We start from the raw sequence: 24,289 nt of genomic DNA on the forward strand, positions 1-24,289 counted from the left end.
AGCTGTAATTTGCCATTTGAAGTTCCCAGTGGTCACACAACTTCTCCACTAAAAATTGTCAACATAGGTCCAAGTTTTAGTGTAGCCAATTGCTTAATCAAACCACTCCACGTTCCGATATTATATCAGCAAAATGGCAAAATATTACCCTTCCCATGCAAACAGCCGCAAAATCCATACTTGGATACCAGAGACCTCCACCAAGGAACCCATGGTATGACCAGGAGTGTCGTGATCCTACCGAAGAGAAAAATTCGGCATATAGGTCTACTTTACAATCAGTAGCAACGTGTAGAGCACGAGAGAGGAGAAACATATTGTCCGAGAGAAATTGAAAATCGGGAGTATGAAAAAAACGATATGTGCAGGAGCCAGAATGAAGTACGAAAAATCTACCAAAGAGTAAAATATCAAACTGATGGCTTTGGTACATCCTTCGGCAGAGACCAGCACGGTAATTTGGTAATTGATACAGATATTGCGCTCAGGACATGGAATGAGCATTTTTCCAAATTGTTGGTATTCAATGCTATCGTAGACGACGAAGATACAGCAGATCCAATCCCAGAAGATGGTATTGAATGTACACCGCCCGGCCAAGATGAAGTAGACACCAATAAACCGGCTGAAGAAAAATAAGGCAGCAAGAACAGAAGCCGATGGCCTACCAGCCGAGCTGTTCAAAACCGAAGGCGACACACTGATAGAACCATATGGCAGGAAGATTGCGTACCCGCCGATTGGAACCAGAGTATTCTACGTCCCGTCCACTAGAAAGGAGATAAGACTGTATGCTCTAACTACAGTGGCAGAAGTCTTCTCTCTATTGTCTACAAGATAGTGTCAGGGATATTATTCTAACGACTAAAGGCTATGTTGAACGAAATTGAGCCATACCAATGCCGCTTTAGACCTGGCAAGTCCACCATTGACCTTGCAGCAAATTCTGTTGTGTTGGGTCTCCATGGTTCGTACGATGAAGCTCAGTAGGCTCATTTATTATTTCTTATCTGTCAATAGGATAATTATACGTACAGTTTCTGATACTTCCCGACAAGCGCCTAAAAATGTCCACTGGATACTTCAAAACTCACTTGGTCACCTAAGAACAGGTAATTTCTTTTCAAATTTAGGGATCAGTTCATAGGACACTTAGGTCAATCGCATCTGTTGTTTCTTTTTCCCACAATCATGGGCTGAGGATATTTAGCTGTCTACATAGCTAATTTTCTATATCAACTTATTTGAGCCAAAAGAGCTTGAACACATTTTCCTACAGCCAACGAGTTTTAACGGTTTTTACTTACATATCCCACCGCCAACTTAACGAACACCATTCTACTTATAACACGGTTATGCCCGTAATTTCCAGCCCTAGGTAACCGGATGGGTAGCTACCTATTAGTTATCTTTACCTACGCGTTTGGTAATTTCTACGTGACATTTACCGAGGCGTGTAAATTTTGAAAACATGTGGTAACATTGGTGATTTTCATTCATGATTTCGTAAAAACATTGCCACATACAAGTGTTTTACAATTTTTAACACATTGGCAACGATCAACCAGGCAAAATCCTTGGTGTAAGTAACACGGACGTTTTCGACCCGGTAACGTTACCTATGCACTGAAATTATGACATTTTGATTACACGGGGGATATCTATGAACTCATAGATAACTACGCGCAGAAATTACGGGCATTAGACGATTATAATGATGGTTATGGTGTAAAACTGTCAAAACTAATGGTTATAAAATTCAAATTAAGATTTTATGTATGTATATGTGACTCTCTATAATAATCAACTCGAATCTGCTGCAGTGAAGGGATTTCCTCTATTTCAAGAATATTTTCCGGTCTATAAAATGAAACTTATGCAAAGATGGAGGCGGGGTGAGTATTGGTGTACTTTGCTTTGTGCGATGTCTTGCAAGTTTCTTAATGTTGTTAATAGTTCTCAGTGGTATCGTTCCTTGGCGAATAAATGCAAATATTTACACATACAGATATATGTATACATGTATGTGTTTATATGGTTATGGGCACACGCATACACTCCCATAACCCTATAATGTAAGCTCACAACAACTATTCATGTTTCTAAGAACTGCATATTTGGTTGTAAATTAATATCTATTATCTAAGGATTGCTATAGACGTACACACGCACATACACTCTCACGTTCTCTTTCCGCCTTTGATCTCAACACTACAGAGAGTATATTTTCCTTGGTTTCTGTGGTAACAACTAACACATCCATAAGGCTTATTTGCTTTTGAAATTAGCGTAAACATATTATAAAAGTTTATGCAAGAAATTTACAAGAAATTTCGTTCTTTGAAAATTCAAATAGTTCCATCATCTATGTAGTAATGATTGTGGGTGTGTGTGTGCATTTGCCATTATCTAGTGTGTTGATGAAATTCATTTATTTAAGTTAGCAAATAAATTTGTTTAAAAATCTTGGGAATTCTTGACTAGAAAATGTTAGCCCTGCCACCAATATGAGCTTTTGAGATAAGACAAAACTATTAGCTGAGGATGGCGTGAGACAAATTGGTAGAATATCTTATAATAGACATGCTCTATAAAAATAAATTATAAATAAATTACACTGATAAACTGGACTGACTAAATGCTTAGCAGCAAGATAATCCACTTAAAAATCGCTTAGAGTTCCATTTTGAAGGAGGCGATCTATGGCCATTACAGCGGGCCAAAAAATTTTCTTTTCTGGGAACTTTTATATATTTTATATATGCATTTATAAAGTCGAAAAATGTTTGTACGTTTGTTTGTTTGTGCCTTAATAACTCAAGTACAACTGAACAGATTCTTTTGAAATTTTGAGAGTATATTACACTATCGCCTGAAAGTAACATAGGCTAAAATAATTTTTGAAATTCCACGGTGATGCGGAGATGCAGCATCATAAGGTACCTTTTAAAAATGTCGATTTTCTATGCGAATATCTATTGAATGGTGACAGATGCCGTCTCCAAATTTTGTCAAAATAAGTGCGAAGTTAGTACACGTCATCTCTTACAAAATAAGTGGATGGAGATCAGGCGGATCAGTTCTCCCCTTGATATGGTAATATCATATATTGCTATTTAAATCAATATTAAAATTTATGCTGAATACAGTCTAATATGACAGAAGAAAAAATGCTGTTGGTCAATGGGAAGGGAGGAGGGGAAGTAACCCCTTTGGATCCAACAATAATATTTAATATTTATGCTTTATTATCGGATTGAAAATCTTCAAACTAGGCAACAAAGGTAATCATATAATAGCATATACTGTCGCTACGGGTCAGAGTAAGCGGGTAATCACATGGGGAAGGTTCCCTAATAGATACAAATACTAAATACGACTCTATTTCTGACTAACTATATGTGTGAGAAATTTGAACCATAGACAAATTAATTTTATATCAGTGCATGTAGTCGCGAAAATATAAGGCGGACAGGAAAGCAGGCTGAAAAAGTAATTACCACCATAGGACCCACATATCAAGTTTAGTATTTTTGAATTAAAACTGCTTTAAGATTGTTTCGACCTCTTACAATTCGTCACCATCGCAATAATGAAAACGGAAGAAGTGGGTACTGCGAGGGGACACAGGTACTTAATATTCTCTTTGTTAATCACTAATTTCGTGGAATTATTCCAAGTCAAACGCGTGTGCTTATAGTGGTAATGGAATTCACTAAGGCTAGAACTTACCCTTACACGGTGCCATGAATATAACCTTAACCAATATCCTTATAGGGCAAATCTTTCCATACGGCATATCTCAATCATTATTAGAGCTTAAATATGTATTTATCCTGGGAGTAATTTACAGTATCAGAATAGCTTGATGTAATCACAAGGAAATCACTATGATAAGTAAAAAAGTATAAGTAGTAGATATACCCTCAGCCTGTGTATATTGAAACAATTTTTTTCCCAAAAAAACTTATGTATTTAAGGGGTTTTAAAAATGTTGGGCATATGAACCGACAAAAATGTTGATTAGGATTAAAGATCAAAAGTTTTGCGGAAGAGATACTTAAATGAATGGATTGACCATTAGGGAAGTGTGGCTCCAGCCACTACATATGGTTCCATAGGGGTGTTTTACACCCTTCGGCCTGTTTGCTCAAGAAGTATGGACTTGTCCCTGAAAAAAACTTTTACCATCGTAATTGAGGCAGCGAATGCAAGTTGCTTCAACAAAAATCAAAGTGATTCGATAGCAAGTCTTAAAGTGAACTTATCCGAAATTTTGTGTGGGAGGTACCGGATGAGTGGACAAATATAGTCCATAGTTAAACCTGATCTATATCTGGTAGATATATTAGGATATGTGTGTGACCAGTTCGGCCACTCCCTTCAAGAGTTACCGTACGAACATTTTTTCCGAACATTTTTGAACTTTTGTGGTGGAGGTACCTGAAGGAGTAGACCGATATGGCTTATCTTCGAACTTAAACTACGTTTGGATAAAATATTACTAAGGCCAAATTTTGAACCGAATCGGCAGATAAGTTTGAGAGTTATCTTGCGCTCCAACCACCTCATAAGGGCTTTTTGCAACTTTCAGGCTTTTTTCTCAGGAAGTATGGTCTTGCCCCTGATGAAACTTTTACCGTCGTGTAGGGGGCGGTGAATACAAGTTGCTAAAAGAAAATTAACAAAAATCATTAAAAATGATCTTCGCCCTAAAAAAAAAAAAAAATTCAAAAAAATAAAAAACAGGCTGAGCCCGGCTAGGATTTGAACCCACGTCCTTGAAAAACATTACAAAAAATGTTGTCATGGCGTGTTAGCGTTCAAAGCCAAAACTCATAACTTCAAAGTCAGCGCAAAAAGCGTTTGTCATGAAGAAAATATATTTCTGTGGCCAAGTATCCGCGTTAATGTACAAAAAAAAAACACATTTGCATTTGAAAACCGATAAGTTCTAGGACAGAGAAGCCATTACATAGTCGATACGTCCGAAGATTTGCTTTACCACCAATGAAACCAGGTAACGTAATTTGGTGACTATGTGGGTTCGAGTCCTTGGCTTTCCTTTTTCACTTGCAAATAATTTCAGATCATCAAGCTTAACTCTAAACGAGAAAATTAACAAAAATCAAAGTGATTCGAGAGCAGGTAATAAACTGAACTTATCCGATATTTTGTGTGGGAGGTACCAGAAGGAGTGGACCGATTGAGTCCATATTGAAACCACATCTAAGTCTGGTAGACATTTCACGATTTGCAAAGTATTGACCAATCGGTTACTCCCTTCAAGAGTTATCTTACGTACAAATTTTCCGAACATTTTCGAAAGCCAAATTTTGGTTGTTCCTTTCGAGAGTTATCGTGCGCTCCAGCCAGCCAGACAGACGGACATTGCTCAATCGACTCCAAATTGTTGGAAAATACGTAATTTTTGCAGATTTCTGGAGAAAGAAATAGCTATTTCTCAGAAACTATAACAGATATTGGATTCATTGTTTTTCATTAGGTAGGTAGGATTGTTGCCTTTAAATCACTGTAGCATTTACACGAAGTGATCTATTTTATTTTTTCACAGATACTAAATTTTAGTGAAATTCCAAATTTAGTGGACTAGAAATTTTAGGAAACAGCTTGGAACAGCGTTCCGTTTGTACCCGTCCCGCACCGTCCGTTTAACACTTTTTTAAATTTGTTGAAATTAAATGGGTATTGTTATTTCCATATCGTTTCCCATATAAATAACAGTTTTTTACACAAATTTACATTTATTTGATATATGAGTTTTTATAAGTGTTATATGAGTTTAATAAAAACCCAAGGAAGATTTTTTAAATTTTGGAAAAAAATTTTGGAAAAACAATTAAATTTTTGGAAAAACAATTAAATTTTTGGAAAAAAATTTGCAAAAAAAAAATTTAAAAATGTTTTTCCAATTTTTAATTTAATTTGTTGTATTTTTATGGTTTGTTTATTAGTGTTTGACCTTTTTTTAAATAGTTAGAACATTAGAAAAACTCAAAATTACTCATATTTTATTTTGGAAAAAATTTTAACTTTTTGGAAAAAAAAATTTTAACAATTTGACTGTTTTTAAGTCTGGCTTCTCAGTTTTTGAAATTATGCCTTATTAGCGAAAAAGTGTCAGTGGTCGGGACTTTGGGCACCACCGTTGTCTCGAAAATTAATTTGCACGCCGATGCATTCATAAGTTTAATAAAGAAAGCGATTATAAAACAATAGACCCCCGAAATTCATGGACTACGGGACTTTCCTGGACATTTTCTGATTGTTTCATGAAATTAGGTTTTGGAAAAATAATGTATTGAAAAGAGTGGGCTTGGTCATCAGTTTTCAAGATGTAACATATTTTAAAAAGTGGGCGTGGTCTGGTATTTTGGATCCAAATGTGTGTTAAAATTGATAATTGAAAAAAAAATGGGCGTAAAAGTGGGCTTGGTAAATTTTCTGTGTAAAAAAAACCTAAGCCATGACGAACACTTCAAAGAAATATACAAATCTGTTCAGCCGTTCTCAACTGATGCAATTACCAACGAACGACATTTGATTTTAATTTATAAAGGTTTTTCTCACTCTGTATATGAAGTATAATTTTTTAGTGAAAAATATTAGAAATACCATTGACTTTAACTACATATTCAAAACTGGCATTTTAACCACAAACATTTTTTCTAGCTTCACCTTTGAACTGACTGTGCTGCAATAATATATATTTGCAGTTTCTAAACTGCCTTAAGGACATGTCAGGTTTTACTGCTTTTGATTGCTAACATGAAAATTGGTAAGTTAACAATGTAAATTGTTCTATTTTTCGTGTTGCTATTCACTCTTTAACACACTATTTAATTTTACCAGAAAATTTTTTAAAATTGTATTTTTTTAATTTATTACGAGTACAGTTTTTCAAGTCTTTACAGTTTTGTTTATTAAAATGTTTTCCACTATTTTTATAATCAAAAAAAAACCCCCAAACCAAAAATGCTATACAAATAGTAAATCCTCTCGAATTTCACTACACTGTTGAAAAAATATTTTAAAATGCAACACTAATATGTTATTAATTGAAATAAATTTATAATTCTGTATAATTTTCGATGAAAATAATGTTCGAAATTTTTCCCCGCCACCCATTTTTAAGTTTTCATTCACTTTGTATTAAAATTTTCGGATTGGTGTTGCAACGAAGAGCCATGAAATTCTACCCAACAACACCCGAAAGATGGGTCAGTCGTCAGCCTGTATCAAGAGGATGGGAATGCAACATGTGATACAATGTCCCAGTTTAATAATGAGCTGTGTTTTTCGGCTCTCCTAGACAAAGAAGTAAATGTATTGTTGGTGTTGTTGTTGCCAATTTTTTAACAACTCAATTGTGATGTAACACAACAAGTTCTGGAAGCAAAATGAGTGAAAGCTTCAAGTTGTTTGGTATGTATAAGTGTGTGTGTTTTGAGTATAAATAAGCTTTTCACCAATAAAGCTTTGGTGGGGAAAAGCTTAAGGTGGGAAGTTGTAAGCAATAACGCGAAAATTCAAAAGTATACTGCTTTAGCGTTATAAGTTTATTTAAGGAGCTTTTAAGTTTTTAATTTAAGGTTCTTGTTTAGCCATTTTCTCCACCCTAGAGAAGCTTTTGTTAAAAAGTTCTTTTATGTTGCATTAATTTAACATAAAATGTTAATACACAATTTTTAAATGAAATGAAGGTTGTTGTCCCTGTTAAATAAAGTACTGAGATGTTTTAGCAACAATTACGCCAGAGTTTGGAGTTTGTTTACGTGATAACCTGTTAAATCAAGGAATAATAAGAAGACAAGCTTTTTATCTATGGAAGACTAGAATGCCTTCTATAGGCAGTAGACCACAATTTCTTCTATCTACAGAAGGGCAAAGGTTGACCCATGTCGTCTTCTCTAGATAAGAATACCCTGTAGATAAACGACTAAGTGGAACTTAAAAATAGGGGACTATGTATTTTTCTAAATATAGAAGACCATGTTGTACTAAAGAAGATAGATGGAAGGCAGTGTGATCTTCTACAGATAGAAGGCCCTGTGGCGTTCTACAGATAGAAGACCCTGTGGTCTCCTATAGATAGAAGACCCTGTGGTCTTCTATAGATAGAAGACCCTGTGGTCTTCTATAGATAGAAGACCCTGTGGTCTTCTATAGATAGAAGACCCTGTGGTCTTCTATAGATAGAAGACCCTGTGGTCTTCTCTAGATAGAAGACCCTGTGGTCTTCTATAGATAGAAGACCCTGTGGTCTTCTATAGATAGAAGACCCTGTGATCTTCTACAGATAGAAGGCCCTGTGGCGTTCTACAGATAGAAGAATCTGTGGTCTCCTATAGATAGAAGACCCTGTGGTCTTCTATAGATAGAAGACCCTGTGGTCTTCTATAGATAGAAGACCCTGTGGTCTTCTATAGATAGAAGACCCTGTGGTCTTCTATAGATAGAAGACCCTGTGGTCTTCTATAGATAGAAGACCCTGTGGTCTTCTATAGATAGAAGACCCTGTGGTCTTCTATAGATAGAAGACCCTGTGGTCTTCTATAGATAGAAGACCCTGTGATCTTCTACAGATAGAAGGCCCTGTGGCGTTCTACAGATAGAAGACCCTGTGGTCTCCTATAGATAGAAGACCCTGTGGTCTCCTATAGATAGAAGACCCTGTGGTCTTCTATAGATAGAAGACCCTGTGGTCTTCTATAGATAGAAGACCCTGTGATCTTCTACAGATAGAAGGCCCTGTGGCGTTCTACAGATAGAAGAATCTGTGGTCTCCTATAGATAGAAGACCCTGTGGTCTTCTATAGATAGAAGACCCTGTGGTCTTCTATAGATAGAAGACCCTGTGGTCTTCTATAGATAGAAGACCCTGTGGTATTATACAGAAAGAAGACCTTGGGTCTTCCATAGATAGAAAACCGTGAGGACTTCTGTAGATAGAAGACCCTGTGATCTTCTAAAGATAAAATACCCTGTGGTCTTCTATAAATAGAAGACCCTGTGGCCTTCTATAGATAGAAGACTCTGTGGTCTTCTTCTATAGATAGGAGACTCTGTGGTCTTCTTCTATAGATAGAAGACCATGCGGTCTTCTAGAGGTAGAAGACCATGCGGTCTTCTAGAGATAGAAGACCCTGTGGTCTTCTTCTATAGATAGAAGACCCTGTGGTCTTCTATAGATAGAAGACCCTGTGGTCATCTATAGATAATAGACCCTGTGGGTCACAGGGTCTTCTATCTACAGAAGTCCTCACGGTTTTCTATCTATGGAAGACCCAAGGTCTTCCTTCTGTATAATACCACAGGGTCTTCTATCTAAAGAAGACCACAGGGTCTTCTATCTGTAGAAGACCACAGGGTCTTCTGGCTATAGAAGACCACAGGGTCTTCGATCTATAGAAAACCACAGGGTCTTCTATAAAATACCCTGTGGTCTTCTATAAATAGAAGACCCTGTGGCCTTCTATAGATAGAAGACTCTGTGGTCTTCTTCTATAGATAGGAGACTCTGTGGTCTTCTTCTATAGATAGAAGACCATGCGGTCTTCTAGAGGTAGAAGACCATGCGGTCTTCTAGAGATAGAAGACCCTGTGGTCTTCTTCTATAGATAGAAGACCCTGTGGTCTTCTATAGATAGAAGACCCTGTGGTCATCTATAGATAATAGACCCTGTTGTCTTCTTTAGACAGAAGACCCTGTGGTCGTCTGTAGATAGAAGACCCTGTGATCTTCTATAGATAGAAGACCCTGTGGTCTTCTATAGATAGAAGACCCTGTGGTCTTCTACAGACAGAAGTCCTTGTGATACTTCCATAGATAGAAGACCCAGTGGTCTTCTATAGAAAGAAACCATGTGGTCTTCTATAGAAAGAAACCATGTGGTCTTCTATAGATAGAAGACCCAATGGTCTTCTGTAGGAAGAAGACTCTGTGGTCTTCTATAGATAAAAGACCCAGTGGTCCTCTATAGAAAAAAGACCCTGTTGTCTTCTATAGATAGAAGACCCAGTGGTCTTCTATAGAAAGAAGACCCTGTGGTCTTCTATAGATAGAAGACCCTGTGGTCTTCTATAGATAGAAGACCCTGTGGTCGTCTATAGATAGAATACCCTGGTGTCATCTATAGATACAAGACCCTGTGGTCTTCTATAGATAACATACCCTGTGGTCTTCTATGGACAGAAGACTCAGTGGTCTTCTACAGAAAGGAGACCCTGTTGTCTTCTATAGATAGAAGACCCAGTGGTCTTCTATAGAAAGAAGACCCTGTGGTCTTCTATAGAAAGAAGACCGTATGATCTTTTATATAACGAAGACCCTGTGGTCTTCTATAGATAGAAGACCCTGTGGTCTTCTATAGATAGAAGTCCTTTTGGTCGTCGATAGATAGAATACCCCGGTGTCTTCTATAGATACAAGACCCTGTGGTCTACCATAGATAGAAGACCCTGTGGTCTTCTATAGATATAATACCACTGTGGTCTTCTATAGATAAAATACCCCGTTGTCTTCTATAGATAGAACACCCTGTGGTCGTCTATAGATAGAACACCCCAGTGTCTTCTATATATACAAGACCCTGTGGTCTACTATAGACAGAAGACCCTGTGGTTTTCTATAGATAGAAGACCCAATGGTCTTCTGTAGGAAGAAGACTCTGTGGTCTTCTATAAATAAAAGACCCAGTGGTCCTCTATAGAAAAAAGACCCTGTTGTCTTCTATAGATAGAAGACCCAGTGGTCTTCTATAGAAAGAAGGCCCTGTGGTCTTCTATAGATAGAAGACCCTGTGGTCTTCTATAGATAGAAGACCCTGTGGTCTTCTATAGATAGAAGACCCGGTGGTCTTCTATAGATAGAAGACCCTGTGGTCGTCTATAGATAGAATACCCTGGTGTCATCTATAGATACAAGACCCTGTGGTCTTCTATAGATAACATACCCTGTGGTCTTCTATGGACAGAAGACTCAGTGGTCTTCTATAGAAAGGAGACCCTGTGGTCTTCTATAGATAGAAGACCCAGTGGTCTTCTATAGAAAGAAGACCCTGTGGTCTTCTATAGAAAGAAGACCGTGTGATCTTTTATATAACGAAGACCCTGTGGTCTTCTATAGATAGAAGACCCTGTGGTCTTCTATAGATAGAAGTCCTTTTGGTCGTCTATAGATAGAAGACCCTGTGGTCTTCTATAGATAGAAGTCCTTGTGATCGTCGATAGATAGAATACCCCGGTGTCTTCTATAGATACAAGACCCTGTGGTCTACCATAGATAGAATACCCTGGTGTCTTCTATAGATACAAGACCCTGTGGTCTACCATAGATAGAAGACCCTGTGGTCTTCTATAGATATAATACCACTGTGGTCTTCTATAGATAAAATACCCCGTTGTCTTCTATAGATAGAACACCCTGTGGTCGTCTATAGATAGAACACCCCAGTGTCTTCTATATATACAAGACCCTGTGGTCTACTATAGACAGAAGACCCTGTGGTTTTCTATAGATAGAAGACCCTGTGGTCTTCTATAGATAGAAGACCCTGTGGTCTTCTATAGATAGAAGACCCTGTGGTCTTCTATAGATAGAAGACCCTGTGGTCTTCTATAGATAGAAGACCCTTTGATCTTCTATAGGTAGAAGACACTGAGGTCTTCTATAGACAGAAGACCCTGTGGTCTTCTAGAGATAGAATACCCCGGTGTCTTTTATATATAGAAGACCCTGTGGTCTTCTTCTTCTATATATAGAAATCCCTGTGGTCTCCTATAGACAGAAGACCTTGTGGTCTTCTATAGATAGAATGCCCCGGTGTCTTCTATAGATAGAAAACCCTGTGGTCTTCTATAGATAGAAAACCCTGTGGTCTTCTATCTATGGAAGTATCACAAGGACTTCTGTCTGTAGAAGACCACAGGGTCTTCTATCTATAGAAGACCACAGGGTCTTCTATCTATAGAAGATCACAGGGTCTTCTATCTACAGACGACCACAGGGTCTTCTGTCTAAAGAAGACAACAGGGTCTATTATCTATAGATGACCACAGGGTCTTCTATCTATAGAAGACCACAGGGTCTTCTGTCTATAGGAGACCACAGGGATTTCTATCTATAGAAGACACCGGGGCATTCTATCTATAGAAGACCACAAGGTCTTCTGTCTATAGGAGACCACAGGGATTTCTATATATAGAAGAAGAAGACCACAGGGTCTTCTATATATAAAAGACCCTGTGGTCTTCTATAGATAGAAGACCCTGTGGTCTTCTATAGATAGAAGACCCTGTGGTCTTCTATAGATAGAAGACCCTGTGGTCTTCTATAGATAGAAGACCCTGTGGTTTTCTATAGGTAGAAGACCCTGTGGTAGAAGACCCTGTGGTCTTCTATCTATAGAAGACCACAGGGTTTTCTATCTATAGTAGACACCGGGGCATTCTATCTATAGAAGACCACAAGGTCTTCTGTCTATAGGAGACCACAGGGATTTCTATATATAGAAGAAGAAGACCATAGGGTCTTCTATATATAAAAGACCCTGTGGTCTTCTATAGATAGAAGACCCTGTGGTCTTCTATAGATAGAAGACCCTGTGGTCTTCTATAGATAGAAGACCCTGTGGTCTTCTATAGATAGAAGACCCTGTGGTCTTCTATAGATAGAAGACCCTGTGGTCTTCTATAGATAGAAGACCCTGTGGTCTTCTATAGATAGAAGACCCTGTGGTCTTCTATAGATAGAAGACCCTGTGGTCTTCTATAGATAGAAGACCCTGTGGTCTTCTATAGATAGAAGACCCTGTGGTCTTCTATAGATAGAAGACCCTGTGGTCTTCTATAGATAGAAGACCCTGTGGTCTTCTATAGATAGAAGACCCTGTGGTCTTCTATAGATAGAAGACCCTGTGGTCTTCTATAGATAGAAGACCCTGTGGTTTTCTATAGATAGAAGACCCTGTGGTCTTCTATAGATAGAAGACCCTGTGGTCTTCCATAGATAGAAGACCATGTGGTCTTCCATAGATAGAAGACCCTGTGGTCTTCCATAGATAGAAGACGGTGAAGTCTTTAGTATAGAAAAATCTATGGTCTTCTAAAAATATAAGACACTGTAGTCTTCTGCATAGTCCTTAATCTGAAAATCCCTATTTTTACATAATATAATTTTTAATTTCAACAAATATTTAGCAACCATTTTTTAAAGCCAAAATTCCATATCTACATTAGGAAATTTTCCTTGCGGCAATTTTCAGTTTGTCTGTGATATGCCTCACCTCTCTCTCCGTGAAACTGACAATTGCCGCAATGAAAATTGCCTAATGTAAATATGGACTAAGAAACATCTTAAATATTCTATATAAAACATATTGATTCCTCATTGAATTTTTCAATTGGTGTTACAATATTAAAAAAAATCTGAAATTGTAAATAAAATTTCCAGAGTTTGTAAACTATTGCTTTTTTATTATATAGAAAATGTCATGATATAAATATATAATAAAAATATTGAAATGTACATTTTTAAAATAAATACTTCCCATACATTTTATATAGCCATTGTGAAATATAAGTTTTTGTAACTATTTTCAAAAATATTGACATTTCTAAGTAGTGTACAAGATGAGAAAAATGGAAAGCAAAATATTTTTACTTAAAGCAAACGTAGAAAGAAATTGTTTTGTTTAAGTAATGAAAATAAAAAAGGTATTTAGTATTTGTAAAAAATGTCTGTACTTACATTTCTTTTCGAAATCTAAAATTATTGTCGGTTTGGTAGGGTTTCATTGATTGATTGTTTTGGTTTGTTTTTTGTGGTTAATTGTTTTGAGTTGCAATTGCAATTTTACAAGCGATTTTTTTAATTTTTCGTTAGTCGTTCGTTTTTTTTGTTTGTTGGTACGGAATATAAACGAAAACAAAAAAAGAAGTAAATAACAACAAACACGAAATTAGATTCTTAAAGAAATTTGTTTTCGTTTTTGATTTTTTTGTTTTGATTTTGATGAAGTAGAATTTTTTTTTTGCAATTAGATAGAAAAGTGGCAAAAACAGCAAATACATATGGTCAAATGTACAATGACGAACCATAACGAACGAAATTAAAGTAAAGTAAGAAAACAAACGAGAGATATTGAGAATTTTTTGTTGCTGAGAAAAAAATGCAAAAAATAGTTGCTTTACAATTTTTGTTATATAACTTTTTTTCATTGGAAATCATATATTTGTGTTTTAGGTTATTTCATAACAGATAGTTCTTATAACACATTTTTTGGGACATCGTTGTTTTTTTGGTATTCTTCTCTAAAGCCAAGTGAAATGAAAAACCAAATTTGTTTTCCTTTACAAAAAACACATTGCAATTATTTTTTTCTTTAAATAACTTTATATAAAATGTTCCATTTTTATGTAAAATATAAAAAAAAATATATTTTTTTAATATATAGAAAACAAAATAAACACATTGAACTTATAAATTGTATACACTGAGAAAAAATTCGACAGCAATGAAAAAACGAAATTTATGTACATTTATTATCCTAAATTTCAAAATTTAATTTAAAGGCTTGAAGACACGGCACAATAATTTTTAATTTATATATTATTTTCTAAATGTTTTAATATTTCTTCAATGTAATTGAACATTTTTCCCAGTGTTGAGAATAAAATGCATGAATGTTTTCATTCTGACCAATTTTACAAAAAAGTTTAAATGAAAAACAAACCAAAAAACAAGTAACAAATGATTTTGATTTATTTTTTTTTTTCTTCTTTTAAATATTTACAAACAACACAAATTGAAGAACAAAATATTGAATTTGGAATGCATCGTCAAATGTGGTTTACAAAAATAATAAAAGAAAGGAAACAAAATGTTCTTCTCATGGCAAAAATTGCTACTCACCCATATCATCGATGATTGGCGCCATACGCAATGTTATACCGACTAACATGAGGCACATAAGCAACAGTAGGCACGCTGTGGCTATTATAGTCCAGCGAGCACGTTGTGGCAAGTCATCAGGATCGATTACCTTTTGAGAAAAATTGCAAAAAATGGAAATAAAAAATTATTTGTTTGTGGTTAATTTTGTGCGAAATTTCAGATTTGATGTTACCTTGACTTCCTGGGTTTCTAAGTCTTGTACAAGAATTTTTGGTTTTTTATGACGATGACGTTTTTTGTGACGATGATGTCTGAAAACGAAATAAGGACATACGTATGAGCGGAATAATCTCAAAAGGGATACCATATCTAAAAACTAAAAGAAAATATTAAGCTTTTTTATTTTTTCTACACACAAAAAATCATTTAAGTCATCAAAATCAACTGAATTTAAAATATATTTACAGTGACGCCCACAAATATTCAAACAAAATCATGTTTTATGTTCAGTTTCAATATATCATTGACAGAAGTTTATATATTTTATATTTTATATTTTATATTTTATATTTTATATTTTATATTTTATATTTTATATTTTATATTTTATATTTTATTTTATATTTTATATTTTATATTTTATATTTTATTTTTTTTATATTTTATATTTTATATTTTATATTTTATATTTTATATTTTATATTTTATATTTTATATTTTATATTTTATATTTTATATTTTATATTTTATATTTTATATTTTATATTTTATATTTTATATTTTATATTTTATATTTTATATTTTATATTTTATATTTTATATTTTATATTTTATATTTTATATTTTATATTTTATATTTTATATTTTATATTTTATATTTTATATTTTATATTTTATATTTTATATTTTATATTTTATATTTTATATTTTATATTTTATATTTTATATTTTATATTTTATATTTTATATTTTATATTTTATATTTTATATTTTATATTTTATATTTTATATTTTATATTTTATATTTTATATTTTATATTTTATATTTTATATTTTATATTTTATATTTTATATTTTATATTTTATATTTTATATTTTATATTTTATATTTTATATTTTATATTTTATATTTTATATTTTATATTTTATATTTTATATTTTATATTTTATATTTTATATTTTATATTTTATATTTTATATTTTATATTTTATATTTTATATTTTATATTTTATATTTTATATTTTATATTTTATATTTTATATTTTATATTTTATATTTTATATTTTATATTTTATATTTTATATTTTATATTTTATATTTTATATTTTATATTTTATATTTTATATTTTATATTTTATATTTTATATTTTATATTTTATATTTTATATTTTATATTTTATATTTTATATTTTATATTTTATATTTTATATTTTATATTTTATATTTTATATTTTATATTTTATATTTTATATTTTATATTTTATATTTTATATTTTATATTTTATATTTTATATTTTATATTTTATATTTTATATTTTATATTTTATATTTTATATTTTATATTTTATATTTTATATTTTATATTTTATATTTTATATTTTATATTTTATATTTTATATTTTATATTTTATATTTTATATTTTATATTTTATATTTTATATTTTATATTTTATATTTTATATTTTATATTTTATATTTTATATTTTATATTTTATATTTTATATTTTATATTTTATATTTTATATTTTATATTTTATATTTTATATTTTATATTTTATATTTTATATTTTATATTTTATATTTTATATTTTATATTTTATATTTTATATTTTATATTTTATATTTTATATTTTATATTTTATATTTTATATTTTATATTTTATATTTTATATTTTATATTTTATATTTTATATTTTATATTTTATATTTTATATTTTATATTTTATATTTTATATTTTATATTTTATATTTTATATTTTATATTTTATATTTTATATTTTATATTTTATATTTTATATTTTATATTTTATATTTTATATTTTATATTTTATATTTTATATTTTATATTTTATATTTTATATTTTATATTTTATATTTTATATTTTATATTTTATATTTTATATTTTATATTTTATATTTTATATTTTATATTTTATATTTTATATTTTATATTTTATATTTTATATTTTATATTTTATATTTTATATTTTATATTTTATATTTTATATTTTATATTTTATATTTTATATTTTATATTTTATATTTTATATTTTATATTTTATATTTTATATTTTATATTTTATATTTTATATTTTATATTTTATATTTTATATTTTATATTTTATATTTTATATTTTATATTTTATATTTTATATTTTATATTTTATATTTTATATTTTATATTTTATATTTTATATTTTATATTTTATATTTTATATTTTATATTTTATATTTTATATTTTATATTTTATATTTTATATTTTATATTTTATATTTTATATTTTATATTTTATATTTTATATTTTATATTTTATATTTTATATTTTATATTTTATATTTTATATTTTATATTTTATATTTTATATTTTATATTTTATATTTTATATTTTATATTTTATATTTTATATTTTATATTTTATATTTTATATTTTATATTTTATATTTTATATTTTATATTTTATATTTTATATTTTATATTTTATATTTTATATTTTATATTTTATATTTTATATTTTATATTTTATATTTTATATTTTATATTTTATATTTTATATTTTATATTTTATATTTTATATTTTATATTTTATATTTTATATTTTATATTTTATATTTTATATTTTATATTTTATATTTTATATTTTATATTTTATATTTTATATTTTATATTTTATATTTTATATTTTATATTTTATATTTTATATTTTATATTTTATATTTTATATTTTATATTTTATATTTTATATTTTATATTTTATATTTTATATTTTATATTTTATATTTTATATTTTATATTTTATATTTTATATTTTATATTTTATATTTTATATTTTATATTTTATATTTTATATTTTATATTTTATATTTTATATTTTATATTTTATATTTTATATTTTATATTTTATATTTTATATTTTATATTTTATATTTTATATTTTATATTTTATATTTTATATTTTATATTTTATATTTTATATTTTATATTTTATATTTTATATTTTATATTTTATATTTTATATTTTATATTTTATATTTTATATTTTATATTTTATATTTTATATTTTATATTTTATATTTTATATTTTATATTTTATATTTTATATTTTATATTTTATATTTTATATTTTATATTTTATATTTTATATTTTATATTTTATATTTTATATTTTATATTTTATATTTTATATTTTATATTTTATATTTTATATTTTATATTTTATATTTTATATTTTATATTTTATATTTTATATTTTATATTTTATATTTTATATTTTATATTTTATATTTTATATTTTATATTTTATATTTTATATTTTATATTTTATATTTTATATTTTATATTTTATATTTTATATTTTATATTTTATATTTTATATTTTATATTTTATATTTTATATTTTATATTTTATATTTTATATTTTATATTTTATATTTTATATTTTATATTTTATATTTTATATTTTATATTTTATATTTTATATTTTATATTTTATATTTTATATTTTATATTTTATATTTTATATTTTATATTTTATATTTTATATTTTATATTTTATATTTTATATTTTATATTTTATATTTTATATTTTATATTTTATATTTTATATTTTATATTTTATATTTTATATTTTATATTTTATATTTTATATTTTATATTTTATATTTTATATTTTATATTTTATATTTTATATTTTATATTTTATATTTTATATTTTATATTTTATATTTTATATTTTATATTTTATATTTTATATTTTATATTTTATATTTTATATTTTATATTTTATATTTTATATTTTATATTTTATATTTTATATTTTATATTTTATATTTTATATTTTATATTTTATATTTTATATTTTATATTTTATATTTTATATTTTATATTTTATATTTTATATTTTATATTTTATATTTTATATTTTATATTTTATATTTTATATTTTATATTTTATATTTTATATTTTATATTTTATATTTTATATTTTATATTTTATATTTTATATTTTATATTTTATATTTTATATTTTATATTTTATATTTTATATTTTATATTTTATATTTTATATTTTATATTTTATATTTTATATTTTATATTTTATATTTTATATTTTATATTTTATATTTTATATTTTATATTTTATATTTTATATTTTATATTTTATATTTTATATTTTATATTTTATATTTTATATTTTATATTTTATATTTTATATTTTATATTTTATATTTTATATTTTATATTTTATATTTTATATTTTATATTTTATATTTTATATTTTATATTTTATATTTTATATTTTATATTTTATATTTTATATTTTATATTTTATATTTTATATTTTATATTTTATATTTTATATTTTATATTTTATATTTTATATTTTATATTTATATTTTATATTTTATATTTTATATTTTATATTTTATATTTATATTTTATATTTTATATTTTATATTTTATATTTTATATTTTATATTTTATATTTTATATTTTATATTTTATATTTTATATTTTATATTTTATATTTTATATTTTATATTTTATATTTTATATTTTATATTTTATATTTTATATTTTATATTTTATATTTTATATTTTATATTTTATATTTTATATTTTATATTTTATATTTTATATTTTATATTTTATATTTTATATTTTATATTTTATATTTTATATTTTATATTTTATATTTTATATTTTATATTTTATATTTTATATTTTATATTTTATATTTTATATTTTATATTTTATATTTTATATTTTATATTTTATATTTTATATTTTATATTTTATATTTTATATTTTATATTTTATATTTTATATTTTATATTTTATATTTTATATTTTATATTTTATATTTTATATTTTATATTTTATATTTTATATTTTATATTTTATATTTTATATTTTATATTTTATATTTTATATTTTATATTTTATATTTTATATTTTATATTTTATATTTTATATTTTATATTTTATATTTTATATTTTATATTTTATATTTTATATTTTATATTTTATATTTTATATTTATATTTTATATTTTATATTTTATATTTTATATTTTATATTTTATATTTTATATTTTATATTTTATATTTTATATTTTATATTTTATATTTTATATTTTATATTTTATATTTTATATTTTATATTTTATATTTTATATTTTATATTTTATATTTTATATTTTATATTTTATATTTTATATTTTATATTTTATATTTTATATTTTATATTTTATATTTTATATTTTATATTTTATATTTTATATTTTATATTTTATATTTTATATTTTATATTTTATATTTTATATTTTATATTTTATATTTTATATTTTATATTTTATATTTTATATTTTATATTTTATATTTTATATTTTATATTTTATATTTTATATTTTATATTTTATATTTTATATTTTATATTTTATATTTTATATTTTATATTTTATATTTTATATTTTATATTTTATATTTTATATTTTATATTTTATATTTTATATTTTATATTTTATATTTTATATTTTATATTTTATATTTTATATTTTATATTTTATATTTTATATTTTATATTTTATATTTTATATTTTATATTTTATATTTTATATTTTATATTTTATATTTTATATTTTATATTTTATATTTTATATTTTTATATTTTATATTTTATATTTTATATTTTATATTTTATATTTTATATTTTATATTTTATATTTTATATTTTATATTTTATATTTTATATTTTATATTTTATATTTTATATTTTATATTTTATATTTTATATTTTATATTTTATATTTTATATTTTATATTTTATATTTTATATTTTATATTTTATATTTTATATTTTATATTTTATATTTTATATTTTATATTTTATATTTTATATTTTATATTTTATATTTTATATTTTATATTTTATATTTTATATTTTATATTTTATATTTTATATTTTATATTTTATATTTTATATTTTATATTTTATATTTTATATTTTATATTTTATATTTTATATTTTATATTTTATATTTATATTTTATATTTTATATTTTATATTTTATATTTTATATTTTATATTTTATATTTTATATTTTATATTTTATATTTTATATTTTATATTTTATATTTTATATTTTATATTTTATATTTTATATTTTATATTTTATATTTTATATTTTATATTTTATATTTTATATTTTATATTTTATATTTTATATTTTATATTTTATATTTTATATTTTATATTTTATATTTTATATTTTATATTTTATATTTTATATTTTATATTTTATATTTTATATTTTATATTTTATATTTTATATTTTATATTTTATATTTTATATTTTATATTTTATATTTTATATTTTATATTTTATATTTTATATTTTATATTTTATATTTTATATTTTATATTTTATATTTATATTTTATATTTTATATTTTATATTTTATATTTTATATTTTATATTTTATATTTTATATTTTATATTTTATATTTTATATTTTATATTTTATATTTTATATTTTATATTTTATATTTTATATTTTTATATTTTATATTTTATATTTTATATTTTATATTTTATATTTTATATTTTATATTTTATATTTTATATTTTATATTTTATATTTTATATTTTATATTTTATATTTTATATTTTATATTTTATATTTTATATTTTATATTTTATATTTTATATTTTATATTTTATATTTTATATTTTATATTTTATATTTTATATTTTATATTTTATATTTTATATTTTATATTTTATATTTTATATTTTATATTTTATATTTTATATTTTATATTTTATATTTTATATTTTATATTTTTATATTTTATATTTTATATTTTATATTTTATATTTTATATTTTATATTTTATATTTTATATTTTATATTTTATATTTTATATTTTATATTTTATATTTTATATTTTATATTTTATATTTTATATTTTATATTTTATATTTTATATTTTATATTTTATATTTTATATTTTATATTTTATATTTTATATTTTATATTTTATATTTTATATTTTATATTTTATATTTTATATTTTATATTTTATATTTTATATTTTATATTTTATATTTTATATTTTATATTTTATATTTTATATTTTATATTTTATATTTTATATTTTATATTTTATATTTTATATTTTTATATTTTATATTTTATATTTTATATTTTATATTTTATATTTTATATTTTATATTTTATATTTTATATTTTATATTTTATATTTTATATTTTATATTTTATATTTTATATTTTATATTTTATATTTTATATTTTATATTTTATATTTTATATTTTATATTTTATATTTTATATTTTATATTTTATATTTTATATTTTATATTTTATATTTTATATTTTATATTTTATATTTTATATTTTATATTTTATATTTTATATTTTATATTTTATATTTTATATTTTATATTTTATATTTTATATTTTATATTTTATATTTATATTTTATATTTTATATTTTATATTTTATATTTTATATTTTATATTTTATATTTTATATTTTATATTTTATATTTTATATTTTATATTTTATATTTTATATTTTATATTTTATATTTTATATTTTATATTTTATATTTTATATTTTATATTTTATATTTTATATTTTATATTTTATATTTTATATTTTATATTTTATATTTTATATTTTATATTTTATATTTTATATTTTATATTTTATATTTTATATTTTATATTTTATATTTTATATTTTATATTTTATATTTTATATTTTATATTTTATATTTTATATTTTATATTTTATATTTTATATTTTATATTTTATATTTTATATTTTATATTTTATATTTTATATTTTATATTTTATATTTTATATTTTATATTTTATATTTTATATTTTATATTTTATATTTTATATTTTATATTTTATATTTTATATTTTATATTTTATATTTTATATTTTATATTTTATATTTTATATTTTATATTTTATATTTTATATTTTATATTTTATATTTTATATTTTATATTTTATATTTATATTTTATATTTTATATTTTATATTTTATATTTTATATTTTATATTTTATATTTTATATTTTATATTTTATATTTTTATATTTTATATTTTATATTTTATATTTTATATTTTATATTTTATATTTTATATTTTATATTTTATATTTATATTTTATATTTTATATTTTATATTTTATATTTTATATTTTATATTTTATATTTTATATTTATATTTTATATTTTATATTTTATATTTTATATTTTATATTTTATATTTTATATTTTATATTTTATATTTTATATTTTATATTTTATATTTTATATTTTATATTTTATATTTTATATTTTATATTTTATATTTTATATTTTATATTTTATATTTTATATTTTATATTTTATATTTTATATTTTATATTTTATATTTTATATTTTATATTTTATATTTTATATTTTATATTTTATATTTTTATATTTTATATTTTATATTTTATATTTTATATTTTATATTTTATATTTTATATTTTATATTTTATATTTTATATTTTATATTTTATATTTTATATTTTATATTTTATATTTTATATTTTATATTTTATATTTTATATTTTATATTTTATATTTTATATTTTATATTTTATATTTTATATTTTATATTTTATATTTTATATTTTATATTTTATATTTTATATTTTATATTTTATATTTTATATTTTATATTTTATATTTTATATTTTATATTTTTATATTTTATATTTTATATTTTATATTTTATATTTTATATTTTATATTTTATATTTTATATTTTATATTTTATATTTTATATTTTATATTTTATATTTTATATTTTATATTTTATATTTTATATTTTATATTTTATATTTTATATTTTATATTTTATATTTTATATTTTATATTTTATATTTTATATTTTATATTTTATATTTTATATTTTATATTTTATATTTTATATTTTATATTTTATATTTTATATTTTATATTTTATATTTTATATTTTATATTTTATATTTTATATTTTATATTTTATATTTTATATTTTATATTTTATATTTTATATTTTATATTTTATATTTTATATTTATATTTTATATTTTATT

The 24,289-nt window shown here is 22.8% G+C and overlaps 1 protein-coding gene across 1 annotated transcript in view; it reads right to left on the reverse strand.

Annotated features, from left to right (window-relative positions):
- Window positions 1-13,886: 13,886 nt before the first annotated feature.
- Window positions 13,887-24,289, reverse strand: part of LOC141387531 (uncharacterized) — a 38,024-nt gene continuing 27,621 nt past the window's right edge. Inside the window, exons 4-5 of the mRNA XM_073957391.1 lie at window positions 15,150-15,228; window positions 13,887-15,065 (exon numbers count right to left, since the gene is read on the reverse strand). Of these exons, the coding sequence (XP_073813492.1) occupies window positions 14,928-15,065; window positions 15,150-15,228 (217 nt within the window). The 3' untranslated portion in view covers window positions 13,887-14,927. The remainder of the gene's footprint in view (window positions 15,066-15,149; window positions 15,229-24,289) is intronic.

The sequence above is a fragment of the Musca autumnalis genome, unplaced genomic scaffold, assembly GCF_047663935.1.
Source record: "Musca autumnalis isolate F117 unplaced genomic scaffold, ASM4766393v1 scaffold_5, whole genome shotgun sequence".
Taxonomy (NCBI): domain Eukaryota; kingdom Metazoa; phylum Arthropoda; class Insecta; order Diptera; family Muscidae; genus Musca; species Musca autumnalis.